Source organism: Crocodylus porosus, unplaced genomic scaffold (genome assembly GCF_001723895.1).
Source record: "Crocodylus porosus isolate Cpor-Errol unplaced genomic scaffold, CroPor_comp1, whole genome shotgun sequence".
Taxonomy (NCBI): Eukaryota; Metazoa; Chordata; order Crocodylia; family Crocodylidae; genus Crocodylus; species Crocodylus porosus.
The window spans coordinates 6,200,112-6,215,975 of NW_017728927.1; the positions used below are offsets into that span (position 1 = coordinate 6,200,112).

General features: G+C 53.4%; 1 protein-coding gene across 1 annotated transcript in view; it reads right to left on the reverse strand.

Moving 5' to 3' along the window:
* GRID2IP (Grid2 interacting protein) overlaps nt 1-15,864 on the reverse strand; it is a 67,259-nt gene that overhangs the window by 15,080 nt on the left and 36,315 nt on the right. The window contains 10 exon segments of the mRNA XM_019541848.1: nt 3-135; nt 698-1,023; nt 1,414-1,531; nt 2,066-2,163; nt 4,298-4,399; nt 5,998-6,152; nt 9,532-9,715; nt 11,632-11,726; nt 13,340-13,409; nt 13,968-14,053. Coding sequence (XP_019397393.1) covers nt 3-135; nt 698-1,023; nt 1,414-1,531; nt 2,066-2,163; nt 4,298-4,399; nt 5,998-6,152; nt 9,532-9,715; nt 11,632-11,726; nt 13,340-13,409; nt 13,968-14,053 — 1,367 coding nt within the window.

The window sequence follows — 15,864 nt, forward strand, 5'->3', positions numbered from 1 at the left end:
GAGTGGGGGTGGGGGGATGTGATCAGACAGGGTGGAGTAGGTGAGGGAGCTCCCCTCATCGCTGCTGCTGATGTACTCGCTAGTGCTGCTCATGTCGTTGGTGATGTAACTGCCCTGGTCGTCATGGAAACTCATCTGATTTGGGAAAGAGGGTGGAACCAGAGCATAAGGAAGGCTTCCATTCCCAGCCGCCCAGCATGGGAACAGCCGAGCTCCCCTTCCCGCACTCCGCCCTTGAAGGCTGGAGTGTGCTCGGGCTGGCAGGGGCAGCTACAGCTCTTGAGTGCTACTAGCCCTCCAGCACCTTCCCCTCCCTGGCTCCTGCTGCATGCCATGGAGGACAGACCTTTGCCCACAGCTCCCTGAGCAGTGCCATGCAACACAGAGTGCCCGCAGGCATGCCTGCACAGGGCTTGCCCTGGGGGTAGCAGCACCAACAGGGCACAGCTGGGCTAGCCTGAGTCCCTCTGCAGCGAGGACCCCCGGATGAGCTGCCTGCATCCAGGGCTGCACTCCGGGAGAGCCCTGGTCCACACTTCCCTGCCTGGAGCACTGTGCTCCTTCATCATCCTCCCACCACAGGGACTACAGGAGCCTCCCAGGCTGTAATGCCTGCACTGCCCCCTCCTGCCTGACCATGCTGTGCCACCACCCCAGCAAGGACCCAGTGCATGGGGCACCGGGCCATGGAGCTCACCTCCTCATAGTCATTCTCTGGCGTGAGGAAGTCATCCACGATGGTGACCCTGTGTCCCAGCTGCTCACTCAGGGCATCCAGGAAGCGGTCTGTGTCCCGGCTGCGCGGGGGCCGTGAGAAGGTGAAGAGCTTCTTGCGGCGAGACAGGGGGCTGAGCGTGTAGTCCATGTGCTTGGGCGAAGGGGCAGGGCTGCTGTCCAGGCTGACGTAGGGATTGGACTCCGTGCTGCTCGGGGAAGGGAGGCTGCCATGCGGGTGGTAGTAGCACTGCTGCGAGGGCAGAGGATCGTTCTGCCAGGAGATGGTCAGGCCCGACTTCCGAGCACCTGCAGGGAGCAAACGCATCTCCAGGATCAAGAACTCCTGGGGCCTGGCAGGGAGGCCAGGCCTTGCCAATCATGGCCATTGCACCAAGTGGGTGCAGGGGCCTGCATGTCCCCCCCAACGGAGCAGACTTGAGATACGGGTGCACCCAGCAGCACCAGAGAGCATGTCAAAGCTTCTTAGTTCACGCTGGAGCATGGGACCCACCCACCGACTGCTCCTCCCCACTCAAGTGGGGAGTTAGGAGGCTACCGCAGTCTCACGCATGGCCCCTCTGACCTAACACTCAAGCTGCATGACTAGCACCAAGCCTGCAGGTTGCCAGTCACCATCAACCCAGCCAGGGAACCCGAACTCCTCTGTCCTGGAGCCAGAGGCCAGACAGACTTTACCTGCAGTATTCACTTGGTCTGAGACGGGGGACGATGTTCTGCGTGGGCCTGCATTGGCCATCTTTCCTGCAAAGCTGCCAATCAGGCGGTTTTCTAATTCTGCGTAGACAGCCGACATCTGAAAGCAAAGGGGAGGAAACTACCAGGAGTGCCCAACACTAGCAGCACTGATGCCATCAAGGAGACCACCCAGCCCCAACTGGGCTTGTACCTAGTGATCCTGTTTTAAGACACACCTCTCCAGAAGCACCTTACTCCACATGTGGATTACTACTGTCTGGCCTGAATCCCAGAAACTCCCTCCCTAGCAAGGCTGTGCTGAGGCTCTGAAAGGAAGCTGCCTGACAGTGTATCGGTGAAGGGAGCAGTTCTGCCAGCATGCTGAAGGAACATGGGTAGGCAGGAGCGCTGAGGTCAGGACAGCGTATCTGCATCTTCATGCAGTATGCACTCATATCACCTTCCCTTGCTCATGTGCCTCCCAACACTAATGTAAAATGGTTCTCAGTGAAACCACAATACAGCATGTTCAACAGGCTGCATCCTGCCAGGAGACTTCTTGCCCAGCTGCTCTCTCCCCTGAAGGGAGTGCTTGCCACCTGCCTGGGGGCACACCTGAGGGAGGGCAAAGCCGGACAGCAAAGGTGCAAACCATTTTGGGGTTGGGCGTCTCTGGGAGGGATGTGCCGTCACCCGCTTGCCGCTCTCCAGGAGCCAGTCGAATTGGGAGCTCCCCCATGTCACTCTGGCCTGCAGAGAAGGGAAAGAGAATGCCAGTCAGGGAATACCCCAGGTGAGCAGCCCACGCCCCACTGTTGCACCTGCCACCTGGTTGAAGCCAAGAGCTGGGGGAGCACTGATTCACGAGGAACAAGGTACTGAGCTCATCTCATTCCCAGCAATGGAGGCTCTGGGTCTGCAGCAAGATGTAGACCTCCAGGGACTGCTGAGTCCTCAAGCCTTAATGACAAGGCAATGGGGATATTTTCCTGGGTCCCGCTCCAGGTGCCCACAGGAGCACACATGACATGACACAGGCAGGCACAAGGATCCCCTTGTACAGTCAAAGCCTAAGGTGAGCTGAATGCAGGCCTGGCAGCACGGGATGGGAGAGTGCTAGCTGCCTGTCTGAGAGCAGCTCCTTCCCTGCCCTGGGACACCTTGCTTCTCTGTGCCTGTTTCTGCAGTTACAGAGGGAGGCTCCTGCTGTTTCTCTGCCTACCACTGGAGCAGGCTGCTGTGACGCTTCCCTGAATCCTCAGCATTTGAAAGGTGCTGGTATGACAGCAGCGTGGAACATGCACTTCCTGGGGGGGCCACATCGACTTTCCCCTCCCAGTGCAGTGATCTCTTTGGCATTCTGCCTTCCAGTGCTGCCCATTTGGTCTCTAATGCAGCCATCCTTGTGGCATCGCACCAAGGCATTTCTCACTGCAGCACCAAAGGTTTCCCCCTTTTTTCACGAGTGTCTTGTTGCTTTCCTTCAGACGCCTCAGCTTGCTGCCATTCTGGACAACAGACTGATCCAGCACTGTGGGCAGGAGCAGGAGTAGTGAGGGCAAAGGGAGGGAAGTGCTGGAATGCACAGGAGGGGCCTGCGTAGTTCGTGGGTGTGCCTCTGACCCTGGCTGCCCCTCACTTGCTCCGAGGAGCGGGCTGCCAGCATCTGCCGGGCAGGACTCTTCACCCCACTGACCTAGAAAGCCCTTCTCTAAATTAATGGCTTGTGCAACAAAAAGAGATGGAAACCTCCCGGGCAGGGTCCATTCCCAGCCTTCTCCTCGGGCTCCACATTAATTCAGTCGGATTAGCATGGAGGCAGCATGTCAGGCTCTGCCCTGCCTCGGCTTTGGAAGGGCAGCTGAGGACACAAGTCCTGACCTACCAGCCCCAAACATCTGTCTGGGACACTAGGCTCCGTTCTGGGTAGAGCAGCTGTCGTGGATTCCCTGCATTAGTGTCAGGTGCAGCAAATCTTTCTCTACTGCAGTTAAAGGAAAGGGCTGGTGGCTGCAACAACACCCTCTGGTGATAGGCCAGGGATGCTGAGGTCCCTGCTATCAGTGACAGGGTCCCCTAAGGAATTAAGGTCTTGTTTTGAGAAGTCCAATTATCCCCATGTGGGGGGAACACGTGAGACTTAGAGCAGTGGAATTCAGCTGGCTATGGAGGAAGGGAGGGCTCTGGGAAGCTGATGTGTGAGAAGGCTCCACAGGAGGAGTTCCCGCCAGAGCTGTCATGGCTGGGACAGGGACTGGGCTAGCAAGGAGGGACCTGACACAACTGAGGTGCAGGAGGTGGGAGACTAAAGGTGTGATGTTAGCTGCAGCTGCTGTGCAGGGCAGAGCAGGACAGGGAAGACTGTAGGGGCTCTAGGAGGCCAGGGGGGCCTAGCAGGGCTAAGAACTGCTCCAAGGGTTAAGAAGCTACAACACCCTTCAAAACTAGCTTCTCCCCTGTGCGAGCTTTGCGGAGGTGGGAATGAGGAGGTCCAAACAGGGGCAGAGGGGTCCTGAGAGCAACCAGGGACTCAAGCCGGTGGGAAATTAGCTGCATCTTTAATGCTGGAGTTAGGTTCATCCCCAGAGGAAGCCCAGGGCAGGAAGCTGAAGGTCTTAGCTCAGCACTCACCCCCAGAGCAGCTGCCCTTGGTCGTTCTCCTCCAGACGAGGCTGGGGATGGTAAACATAACATGCAGCTACAGTCCAGGCAGCTTTTACAGGAAGGCTTTCTTGACTGACAGAGGGGGATCTTCTAGCAGAGACCCTGAGCCTGGCTCTGCCAGCTCATGCCTTGTGCTGCCACATGCTCCTCTGCAGGCTGTTCGGGCCTGTGGGGGAGCAGAAACAGCCAGAGGCACTGGCCATGAGGAGTCTTTACCCACCAGCCATCCTGCTCTCCTCTGGGCCGTGGGTTCGAAGACTTCCTCGACACAAAGAGGCACCTCTCACCGAGCTCCGGTGCCGCTCCTCAGCCTCTGGCTCTGCTGCAATGAAAAGATGGACAAATTGTGTCAACCCTCTGTGCTCCATTCCTCTTGTCTGTAAAATAGTGCCAATAGCACCTACTTTGCAGGAAGGATTCTTAGCATACTTTCTGTGAAGTGCTTTGAGGATGAAACATGATGTGCGAGTGCAAGGGATATTATTTAATCAGCTCAGAAGCCAGAGTTCACATCTTGTGATGCACAATAGACATATCTGATCTGAAAACATAGAGGGGGCGAGAGATTACCTTTGAACAGAGGTCTGAATTCTTGGAAGGCATATGTAAAATCATGACGGCTTTCCATTCTTATGTTCACGCTCACCCTTTTTTCTGTCTGATGGTAAACCCACAATCCCCAGAAAGCCACAGCTGGTTTGGATGTTGCTGCAGCTCCTGGATTCATGAATTAAGCCATATTAACTGTGCAGTCAAAGTGTGTGAGCACATGCACAAGCATTTTTGGACTCACAATACTAAACAGCTGCACCATGGTTGTGAAAGCTGCTGTTCCCCACAGGAGTGTCTGCCACTCTGTAAATACCTGTGTTAAAAATATCCTAGTGCCTTTAAAAGTTCTCCCCCTTCTTCACACTGCCAGTGCCCTCTTCCAGCTATCACTGTACTAAGTTTAAAATAAACACATTGGCAAAAAGTAAATGGGTTAAAACACAGGAATTGAAAAGTAATTAATAAACCCAGATCCAAAGATTAAAACCTTTCAGTCTAAATTTATCTCCCCTGCCTTTTTGCTGCCTGACTAAAGCCCATAATCCCTAGCAAACCATAGTCAGCTTGTGTGTTGCTACAGCAACAATTGATAGTGGCAGGAAGGAAGAGCTATATTGTGGACTTCTTCCTTGCAGGATGCCAAGTGAATTGCTAAGACCATCCTGAAGCTCTGTGACAGAACACCACTTCCTCTTACAAGCCTCCTGGCTGGAATCGAGCACATCCCTCATCCGCCTGATGTGGTCTGATCATGGGCCTTAGTTTGAACCGAACCAGCCTTGCACCACGTGGTGTCATGGGAGATGCTGGATTCATTTCTCCCCTTCAGCTGTTTTCCCTGCTTTCTGTCCACCTGGCCATCCATTCCTCCTGGGCCTTCTGTAACAGTCTAACCCTCCGAGCAGCCTCCCAAGACCCACTGTCTTTACAGCAGCCTGCCACAGACACTTCCCCCTCAAAATCACGTGGCCCTCAGGCATGAGCAGGCAGTGTCTGGCCCGAGATCTGCAGTTCAGTATCTCGTGAATGATGTGATTGCACACGGGCCTTCTGTCTGTGTTGCTCCCTGGGCTGCAAAGTAATTTCCAACCCTGCAAAGTGGCTGCGCAGCACTGCCGGGTGGATGGGACTGCGCTTTACTCAAGTGCCCCCAGGCACAATGGACAGCAGAAGGCATGAGGCAGGGCAGAATGAGGCCCTCCTGAAGAGCCAGCAATCTGCCTTCTGCTGTGGTGATTTATGTCTCCTCTCTCTAACCTCAGGCAGCTCTGGACTACACAGTGATAACAGGCAATAAGCCGTTCTCCCCAGGGGAGTCATGAGACCAGCCCCTGTACATCTGTCAGAGGGCAGGCGCTTTCCTCTCACCTGCCAAGGACTTGTAGCCGAGGAACCTGGCAATCTTTTGCTGGCAGTGCTCCTGCTCTTCGTATGTCAACAGCTGGTAGATGAACTGCCAAATGACCTGCTTGGCTGGCGTGTCCAGCACAGGGTACACGTCCACAATGAGCGTGTCGATGTTCCTGCGGGCACAGGGCATGCACATTTGCTGCATTATGTCTTTTCCAACTTCCCTTTGCCTCTATATCCTTTGTCCAACCCATACTTGAATGCTGAAGGCTTCTCTCTTTTTTTAAGAGGGAATGCTGGGCAAGCACCTGGTTCCTGTCCTTTTAAAGCTAAAGGATTCTGGGAAATGTAGTTCTCCTGATGGTCCTGGTAGGAGGTGGAGTCTCAGCTCATGGGACAACCTGGCTATAAAAAGCACTGCTTCTGCTCGGTTGCTGACCTATGGGGGCCATGTTGAGGGTGGGGTTATACCTAGAGGTAGGGAAAGGACAGCCTTTCACAAAATGAAACCCTCTGGAGGGCTGAGGGCTAGACAGGCAGTGAGCAGGAAATACCCCAGGGAAAAGCAAGTTGGGGGTTTTGAGTGTGGAGAACAGCCTCTGCCAAGAGGAGGCATCTGGGCTGGGTCTGTTTACCCAGCACCATCTTATAGGTGGCCTAGACATTTCTGTACCATGGAAAAGGATAGCAAAGCTGGAGAAAAAACTGAGTGACTCTAGCATGAGAAGGGAAAGGCAGTGTAAATGGAGGGTAAAGAGCTGTAGCCCAGGACAGCCCCATGTTAACAGGACAGGTGTCCTGAGTCTGAAAAGAGGCTGAAGGAGCCACATAGGGCTTACACGTGCTCGATGAGGAAGAGTATTTTAGGTGCGGTCTGCGCTAAACCCCAAATGCTGGTCCTCTGGAGGGACTGGACAAGCAGGTAGCAGCCAGAGGGCAAGTGCTTTTAGCTGGTATTGCCCTGTTGCAGGTGTAGTCATTTAGAGCTAATGCTAACCAGGCCACAATAAATTGGAAGGAAACTGGGGCCAAGCTCATAAGCTTCTCTATCAGAATTACCGCTGGCTTCTGAGAGCATGGACTGCCTTAACTGTGCAGCAGCAAGGGATGCCTGGGTGGAAAGGCTTGAGACCAGTGCAGTGAGGCTGTTTGCATTCATAGATGTTAGGGGCCGGAAAGAACCTCATGAGATCACCAGGTCCAGCCCTCCTGCACCTGGGCAGGAAAGACTGCTGGGGTAAGATGACCCCACTGGCAAGGGGCATCCTCCAAGACCAGGCAGAAGCAGAGCACTGTACAGACTTCAATCTCATGCACTCACAGGGCAGCTCAGTTCCCAGGACGCTGCTGGTGCTGCTTATTGCTCCATGGGCCACAGCCTGTCTCAGCCATTCCTTCCACACACAGCTCTTGAGGTGTGTCATGTTTGTTAACCCTCTTTTACATCCTCGTGAGAGAGACTTTGATGGGAAGAATAGCTTTCAAGGTGCAGGGACTTGTGAAGATCACAAGCCAATGGGCTGGGGAGCTGAAAGCTGGGCACAGGTGTCCTGACTCCCTCTTCCCCTAGAAAATGCTGCCTTCTTCTGGAGGCTGCAGATATCAACACTAAATATATGCATCTTGCTTCCATAGCCCTCATGACCACCCTTGTCAGAGAGGGGACTGCTGTAATAGCTGGAGGGCTGCTGAGATGGGCAGTGTGATACCACACAGCTCTGACCTTGTAGCATGTACCTGAGCAGCCCCATCTGGTCTCTCTCATCAAACACCTGGCAAACACCGACACAAGCAGTCATCCAGTGAGCATGCAGATGATGCTATTTCCTCTGCTCTGTTCACACTGGTCCAACACTCACAGCACTCTGGCTTGCAGGGTCCATAGTCACCCATGGGCAGAGGGAGGAAACTGCCAGAAGGACCAAGCTGTTTGCACAGTGCAGCACCTGGGAAGGGAAGCCAGGGACTGGCTGTTCTCAGTATTTTGGGGCCTGTCCTGCTGCCGCTGAAATGAAGGGTGAAACTCTGCTTCCAACTCCCAGGCTGCAGGGCTGCACAAGGGATGGCAGGTGATTTCAGTGGGTTGCACTTTAAGCCCCAGAGCTCAAGGGGAAATGAAGACAAGAGTGCGGTGAGCAGTCCTGCTCTCCCTCTTCCCTCCCTGTGCACTTGTGCAGCCCCTTAGGTTCAATGGTGCAACATTTCTGAAGGCTTCTATACTATGCTCCCAGCACAATTAATGGGTCAAATCCTGCTGCTGCTTACTTCATTTCCCCCTCAAGCTTGGCTCAGGCAGGACTCCTAGTGAAGCCTCTGGGAGTTTGCATGACTAGGCATGGAGTAAGAAGTCAGAATGTGATCCCTGGCATTTCTCATTTGCCACCCTGCTGCAGCACCTGGTCTCTGGGTGGAAAGGAGCAGGGAGCTGGGCTGACTTCCCCAGCAAGCGGACACTGAGCAGCCACTCAGCATATAAACACACCCAGCATCCAAACCCCAGGCTCGGTGATGGCTGTATCAGCACCACATGAAAAAGGGCAAGGGTCAAAGGCACAAAACAGGAGCGCTATTGAGGCTCTGAGCCCTCCTGAGGCTGGGCCTGCACGGCCACAGCAAGGTGTTCAAGTTACAGGATGAAAGTGCTGCCAGCTGCTGGCCGCCTTGTGCAGAGGTCAAGGGAACAGCTTGCCAAAATGCTGAAAGGAGCAATGCGAGGGGAATCAGACAGGGTGGCAGCTAAATGAACAAAGCTGGCTGTCAGAACAGGCTGTGCTGTTAGCACGGGGGCTGGCCGGACAGGAACAGAATTCCCGGCTGGCACAAAAACGAGGTTGTTTCTTCTGCTGGAGTAAGGGGCAATTATGAGGGAAAGCTCATAGATGTGAATGATTCTCTGAGCCCTCTTTGGGCTAGCAGCAAAAGATTCTGCACCCTGGTACCCCCATTCTTTCTCTGATGGAGAGGGAGGGGGTAGGTGTGGGACAGAGATGAGGGTCCCAACACATGCTCTTCAGGATGCTTTCTAATGCTCTCTTCTAACTGCCACCTAAAATGCAGCCTTGGGGTAGGGGTGGGAGGTTCACCCCAGAGTGTGGGCTACTGTTGGGAACTGGCTACCAGAGTAAAGGAATTGCAGCTGAGCCCAGAATCGTGTTCTGGGAAAGCCCATCCACAGTCCTGTCCTGGCCTTGGAACAAGCCACCTGCCTTGAAGAATCCAGCGCTATTTACTCTGGGCTCAGGCATTGCAGGAAGGAGCTGAGTTTGGCATTTGGTCATGCAAGGAAGCAAGACTGAAGATGCTGAGCTGGCCTAAGCTCTCACCAAAGTCGGAGGCATTGAGGATGCTTGGTTCCCTTTGGCCATTCTCAGCACTGTCATATGGAGTCCTAAGCTGAAACAGTGCAGAGGCAGCTGGGCAATGCTGACAGAGTCAGCGCAGCTGGTATCTGCTTGAAGCCTCAGTGCTTTGCTTCAGGCAGTTTGCTATCTGGGACACTTTGCCAACCCGGGTGCCCAAAGGAGTACCTGAATGAAGCAGCTAGCAGCTTACCGATGCTGGAAGAAGCCCTCCAGTGCTTTGCAGATGGTGTAGCGCTCGGGTGGCGTAAGCAGATGTTCCAGCTGCTGATTGAAGGTCCTTCCTTGGATCTTGATGCTGGAGGGAAGAATCTCTGCCACCCACTGCAGGGAGGTGAGAGCTGAGGAGGGGTTCGGGGAGTCCCCAGAGTCCGAGTCTGCAGCACATGAGCACAAAGAGAGGAGAGCACTGAACCTCAGCCTCAGGCTGGGAAGCCTGCGTGGGCCAGGTTCATTCAACCAGGGCAGCTCTAGGGCAGCTGCACTCCAGCATGAAGAGGGGTGATTAATGAAGGACCTGGGGATGATTGTAGTCAAGGCTTTCATGAAAAGCAAGAAGGCCTCAAGTCCACCAACAGTATCCCTGCAGTGAGAGAGAGCTTGTTCCCTTGGAAGGAACCCAACTCCCATGGCTAGGAGGTTCAGATAATAAAATAAATGAGGAGAGAACCCAACTGTGGGCCAACTGCTGCACTTGGACATGGGAAGGGCCGGATCCCACACACCTCTCCCAGGCAGCGCTCCTGCAGGCATCAGGGGAGAACTTGTGTGACTGGCCCAGTATTTCTCCCTGATCCCAGCACACCTGCAGCTTGGGTTTTCCAGATGTACCGGACTCTTCCTCTTACTGGAAGACATGTGCGTCCTTGTCTTGAAACACGCAGACTTAAAAAGACTAATTTACAAAAATGCTGCAGCTCCTGAAAAGCAGCGTGGTGCAAACAGGGCACATTAGCGTGTCACAAGCTGTCTGGTAGCTGTGTGCAAGGGATGATATTCTGGCTGAACCAAAGCTTATCATTAACCTTGCCCTTCTTAAATGTACCGAACTGACAGAGACAGAGTCAACTCCAAGGGAGCTTCTATTTCCACAGGCTTGTAAACTGAATCCATACACACAGAAATTCTCCCCATTCTTTCAGATGTAATTCATCACCTCACATCTTATCTCCTAGACTGAGGGGTGATTTTTTTCATATTAGAAGAGAATAATTTATTTTTTTGCAGTAGAGGAAAAATACACCAAATGAAGGCCTTTCTCTAGCACCTTCCAGCTGGGTCTCTGAGCACTTCGCAAGCACTGACTCGATCCTTACCACAGCTTCTATGAGGACAATATCTGTCAAATGTCACATGTAGATTAAGTGAGGCACAAAAGGCCAAGTCACCTCCACCACTCCTCTGTGGCACACAGGAGCTGTTTAGCCACGCACAGTAACACTGCACAGCATCTTGGGACAGGAAGTGATGGATCCCATGGGGAATTTGGGGATGCAGAATGGGACCAGCTGAGCTACCAGGCACTTCCAAAAAGTGCCCCTGGATCCTGAATGGCCACAAGGCACCAGGCTCCCAGTTTGGCCTTCCACCATAGCAAGCCCCTTGTGCCAGGCTCAGGAAAGGGTTCCACAGCAACACAGAGGGATGAGAGCCATTTGCTGCCTCCCCAGTGCTGTTTCCTAGGCCCAGGAGGTCCATGGTCAGTGCCGACCTGAAGTGCTGCTGTGCCAGCCCCCTGCTTGGCAAACAGTCCCAATGCCAGTGCACTGTGCCAAGCGCTCCTCTCACTTGCACTGCTGCAGCACCACTGACGTCAGCGGACCCACGCTGGCAAAACACTAGAATTGCCCCCTCTCTGTTCCGATCGCTCCTGGACGTGGTCACCAGAGGTACACACGCTCGCCACTTACATTATTCATAAGTGCAGCAGAGTTAGCATTACACCACATGCACATAGTCCTGATATAAAGGCATTTGGCAACCTATGCTGAGGGACTGTGTTAGCCGAGTCTTCTACACAGCACGGGCTTTGAGTACAGATCGTTCTGACGGGCTGGCGCAAGACCGCAGGCAGTGCAGTGGGTCCCTTGGGTAGCAGCACAGGTTGAAGACACTCTTACTGCAGAGGGAGAAAGCCTAATATCTTGGAGAGGAAGTGCTACTCTCACTGATCTGGAGCAACTTTAGGCTCAACCCCATATGAGAAACCAGATAGGGATTGCAGGGGAACCTGCCCAAGCTTGCCGGGCCAGTTCTGCAGACCTGGGGAAAGGGCACTTGAACCTTTTCTTACCATTAGTAAAATTGACGATCCCTTCCTCCACCACCAGTGTAGGCATCGCTCCGCTGCCCTGCAGCATGGACACCACCTTGTCATGGGAGCAGTTCCTGCATGGCCAGGGAGAAAGAGCTCACATGAGTTTCACCTCCAACATCCATACCCCCCACTGCCTGACCGCAACCCTGAGGTCTCATAATGCAGGAAGTGATTCACAAGGAAATGTGTAGCAATGTACCGATAGGCAGACAGCCATGGGGAAAAACACAACCAGTTTGGAAGGGGGGGCCCTGGCAGGGTTCCCAACAGCAGGGCCTGATCACTGAACTCCTAGAGACGTAGGACCAGACTGGACTGCCACAGGTCATTTAGTCCAACTCCCTGTCCAAACTGATGGGTATAACAAGCACTTGAAAAATGCAGGGGTCACAGCTACCTCCATCTCTGGTACAAAGGGCCCTACAGAGAGTGAAGGTGCAGCAATGGCTCTGGCTACAGCTTTCAGTACAAAGCTACAGCTCTGCACTAAAGATGAGTGACCCCACCTTGCTCTGTCCCACCTGTGCCACGCAGAGCAGAGGCAAGCACGACCTACTAGCAGAGCTCAGCCAGGCCTTGACACAGAACAGCCCTGCAGGGTGTGTGTGAACAGCCTGGGCAATCTGTCATGGCCTGCAGAACCAGCGCATCTTCAGCATGGGCTGAGAGGGCCCGTGACTGATCTTCCCGGCTAACATGACAAACAACATCAGAGCCTGGTCTCCCTGTTCCCTGCCACGTTCTGAGAATATACAAAATGAAGGCGAGATGCCTTTCTCCTACATGTGAGCCAACCACTCTGGATGCAGCATGGGGGGCTCAGAGACCTGCCCAAAGGCAGGATACAAGGATACAAGACAAATACGGCTGCTCTGTTCTTTGGTTTCAGCCAAGATTTTGCTGCATCAGCCGAAAGCTGAGAACTCAGGAACCAGCTGAAGGAGCATCAGATGTTTAACCTTTAAATATTCATCACTTTCTTACCGTGTGTCTGTGCTACCCCTTTGCTGCTGTCTCTGATGTGGTGAGACTGACCCCCAGAACAGCTGTTACTCTTACTAGGCTCGTGGGGGAGTGCAGGATTGATGAAGATGGACAATGGTCTAGTTTTGCTCTGTTTCTGTAAGTGCAGATCTGGGAGTAAATGTCTCCACAGAAACATCACTGTCTGCATGGTTTTAAGGGCAGGATCCTTTCCCAGGAGTGCCTAGGATGGGTCTGCACTTTGCCCTCTCCACAAACAGCCATTTCACACGTGCAGCTTAATATGCCAGGACTTGAGCTGGGGGCTCCAGAATGGCCACATTGCACGTGCATTGCTGATAATGTTCCATGAATTATGCATGGCTGTCAGCAGAGTGAACTGTAAGTAAAGGAAGGAAAGGAGAGGACAGGGGCCAAGCTGCTTATCGTGCAGACAAAACAAGAGGATATTAGCATAACACCAGATGTTTATCTGGGGCAGGATTGCTGCTCTAGCACCCAGGCCCATGTGTAGTTAGATGCCCCGTCCCTGGAGAGGGAGCCATCTAGCACACGCCTACCATCTCCTTTCCCACCTCTTGCTCACAAACTTCACACGCCCCTCACACTTGTGAATGCAGCAGTGCTGGGCTAATTAACACCCTCCTGGCTTCTCACTTGAGTTATTTTGTACGCCAAGTTTCAGCAGTCAGCAACTTACCTCATATCCAGCCCATTGAGAAATAGGATTCGGTCTCCAGGCTTGAGAGCAGCCTTCTCAGCTGGGCTCCCTGAATGCAAGAAGAAAGGAGATGTGTTGTCTAGCTGCACTGATTTGAGGTGTATCAAAGTCCCCTGAGCTCTCCATTCATTCTGTGCCAAGGCACCCATAGCTAAGGTCAGGGAAGGCCACCCCCTCTGTTACCGGCTTCACCTTGGCAGTGAAGAGCCCCACCCAGAGAAAACCCTTTCACAACAGAAGGGGACTCACTGCCACCCTTCCCACCTCAGCACAAATTCAGTTCCTCTGCACTAAGTTCACTTAGCCATGGTCACTTGGCATCGAGTCTCCAGGGGGAACATGCACAGAAGAGCTCAGACCTATGGGGAAGGCTCTTGGCAAGGAAGTCAAATGCAGGTTTCCGATTCCCCCAGTGCCTTACAGCACTGCAGTTCTGGTGACAAGACCCCTTCTTAGCGCTTGGGCTTTGGAAAGAATGGCTTCTTCAGAAAGGCCTCCCCCATCAGGACCCCTGGACCAGAGTTGTGTAGCCCTCAGCATTTATGCCCTAATAATGTCTCTCCAAACATGTCAGACTTGCATACCCAGCAATGTCATGGTTGCTTACCAGGCAGAATGGATTCAATCCACACTGGGGCATGTCCACGTAATGTGAAGCCAAAGCTCTTGTTGCCTTTGTAAACCCGAACGGTTCTGCAGGGGGAAGAGAGCCCAGGCAAAACCCAGTGAGCATTTTGTTCTGGTTTCACACCCCCTTCCTCCAGCCCAGCGCTTCCTGACCTGAAGTGTTGTTCAGCCCGGACTGTCCAGACCACCGACCCCCAAGAGGCTTACATGAGACCTCAGAAGCACCTTTCTTATACAGGGTTTCACTATCAGTGAGCCAGGCTGCCCTACATTGCACTAGATCGGTGGTTTTCAACCTGCAATGTCTCTATACTATGTCTTAAGTGGTCTGTGAAAGATGACTACGATCAATCAAAAAGTATGTGAATACCCACACTTACAATTCAAAGGGGTCTGGGACCTCCATTCAAAATTTACAAAGGGGTCCACACCGCCATTCAAAAATTTTTAGGGGTCCACAAATGGAAAAAGGTTGAAAACCGCTGCACTAGATGGTTTGTCCCTAAATCCACACCTGGTGGGATCGGGAATGGCAGTCACAGTTTTCCCAAGCAGCCACTGATTTGGTGTGCCTTGGCATCGGAAAGCCCAGCTGCAGGCAGCAGAGTCCAGGAGCAGTGGAAGAGCTGGGACAGAGCTGTTTCTGACCTGCAGTGGACAGGGACTGCCCCGTAGAAACATTGGTACAAGGAGGAGCTCTGCAATTTTGCGGTTCACTAATGCCTGAGCATCATGCAGAACTCCCTGGAAACACCGTTCATCCCCCTAACCAGCCAGCTGAGACATCTGCAGACCAGCAAGCACCACAGCTGAGTCCCCTGGATCCATTAGGAGAGTGTGAGATCACCCTGGGTGACGTGAGAGTCAGCAGTGCAGGGCGGATTATATTGCACGCCATCACTGTCGCACATGGGTGTGTGCAGTTCACCTTGAGACCAGCTTGGTGAAGCCATCCCTCCTGGAGCCATCAAGCTCTCTTGGAGCCCACCAAAGCTTTCCAGATGCTAAAGCTTAACACACATTGATGTGAGAGGTTTTGGCACAAAACCTGTAGGGGCCTGTGAGAGGGAGGGAGAGACACTGGGAGCAGGAAGAGCTGCTCAGGTCTTAGGAGCAGAGACTGAGCTCCCCTGCTCCAGCTCAACTCTGGAAAATTCCCTTAACAGCTATTCATTTAACAAGTGTACTTAGCTGCCATTCAAAGCGGCTGTGTTCTTAAAGCAAAGATATGCAGATGCAGTCTCCAAAGACACAGATACCCCTGGGAAGATGTACCTAAGACAGCACTGGAACTAAGGGAATGAAATGAGGCAAAGGCGGCCTGGGGCAGAGCTGTCTGTCTGGTCAGTCGTCTCCCAAGGGGAGTGGTGGAAGCCCCCACAACCTGGAACATGGAAAACGAGACTGCGCAGAGCCTGGGAATGTTGGTGGCAGGGACCAATCCTGCCCTGCCCCTGCCCCTGCCCTGCTGTCGGTTTCGCTGCACCCAGTAGAAGCCAGGGCAGAATGTGGCATGGGGAATTGTGTGAGATGCCATGGGCACCCTGCTGAGGAACTGCTACAGAAACTTCTGATATGGGATCGGCTGTGTAGGTCCATCCCCTTAGGGGCATTCACTATCTGTGACGATGTAAGCCTCCATGTTCCCTCATGCAGTGATGGGAAGGTGTCCTGCATCTGCAGGGAATGGCTGGACCTGGCTCTTCTAGGCCTGCAGAAGGACTGAGGCCAAGCACATAGGAGGGACATGGGATACCTCAGGCCTCTCATCAGTCCCAGTTTTCCTTCACCCAGCTCGCATTGCAGCTTCTAGGGGCCTCATGTGCCTGACTCCAAGGAGTTTCCAGGGACCTGCTGATCCAGTATGCCCTGGCTGC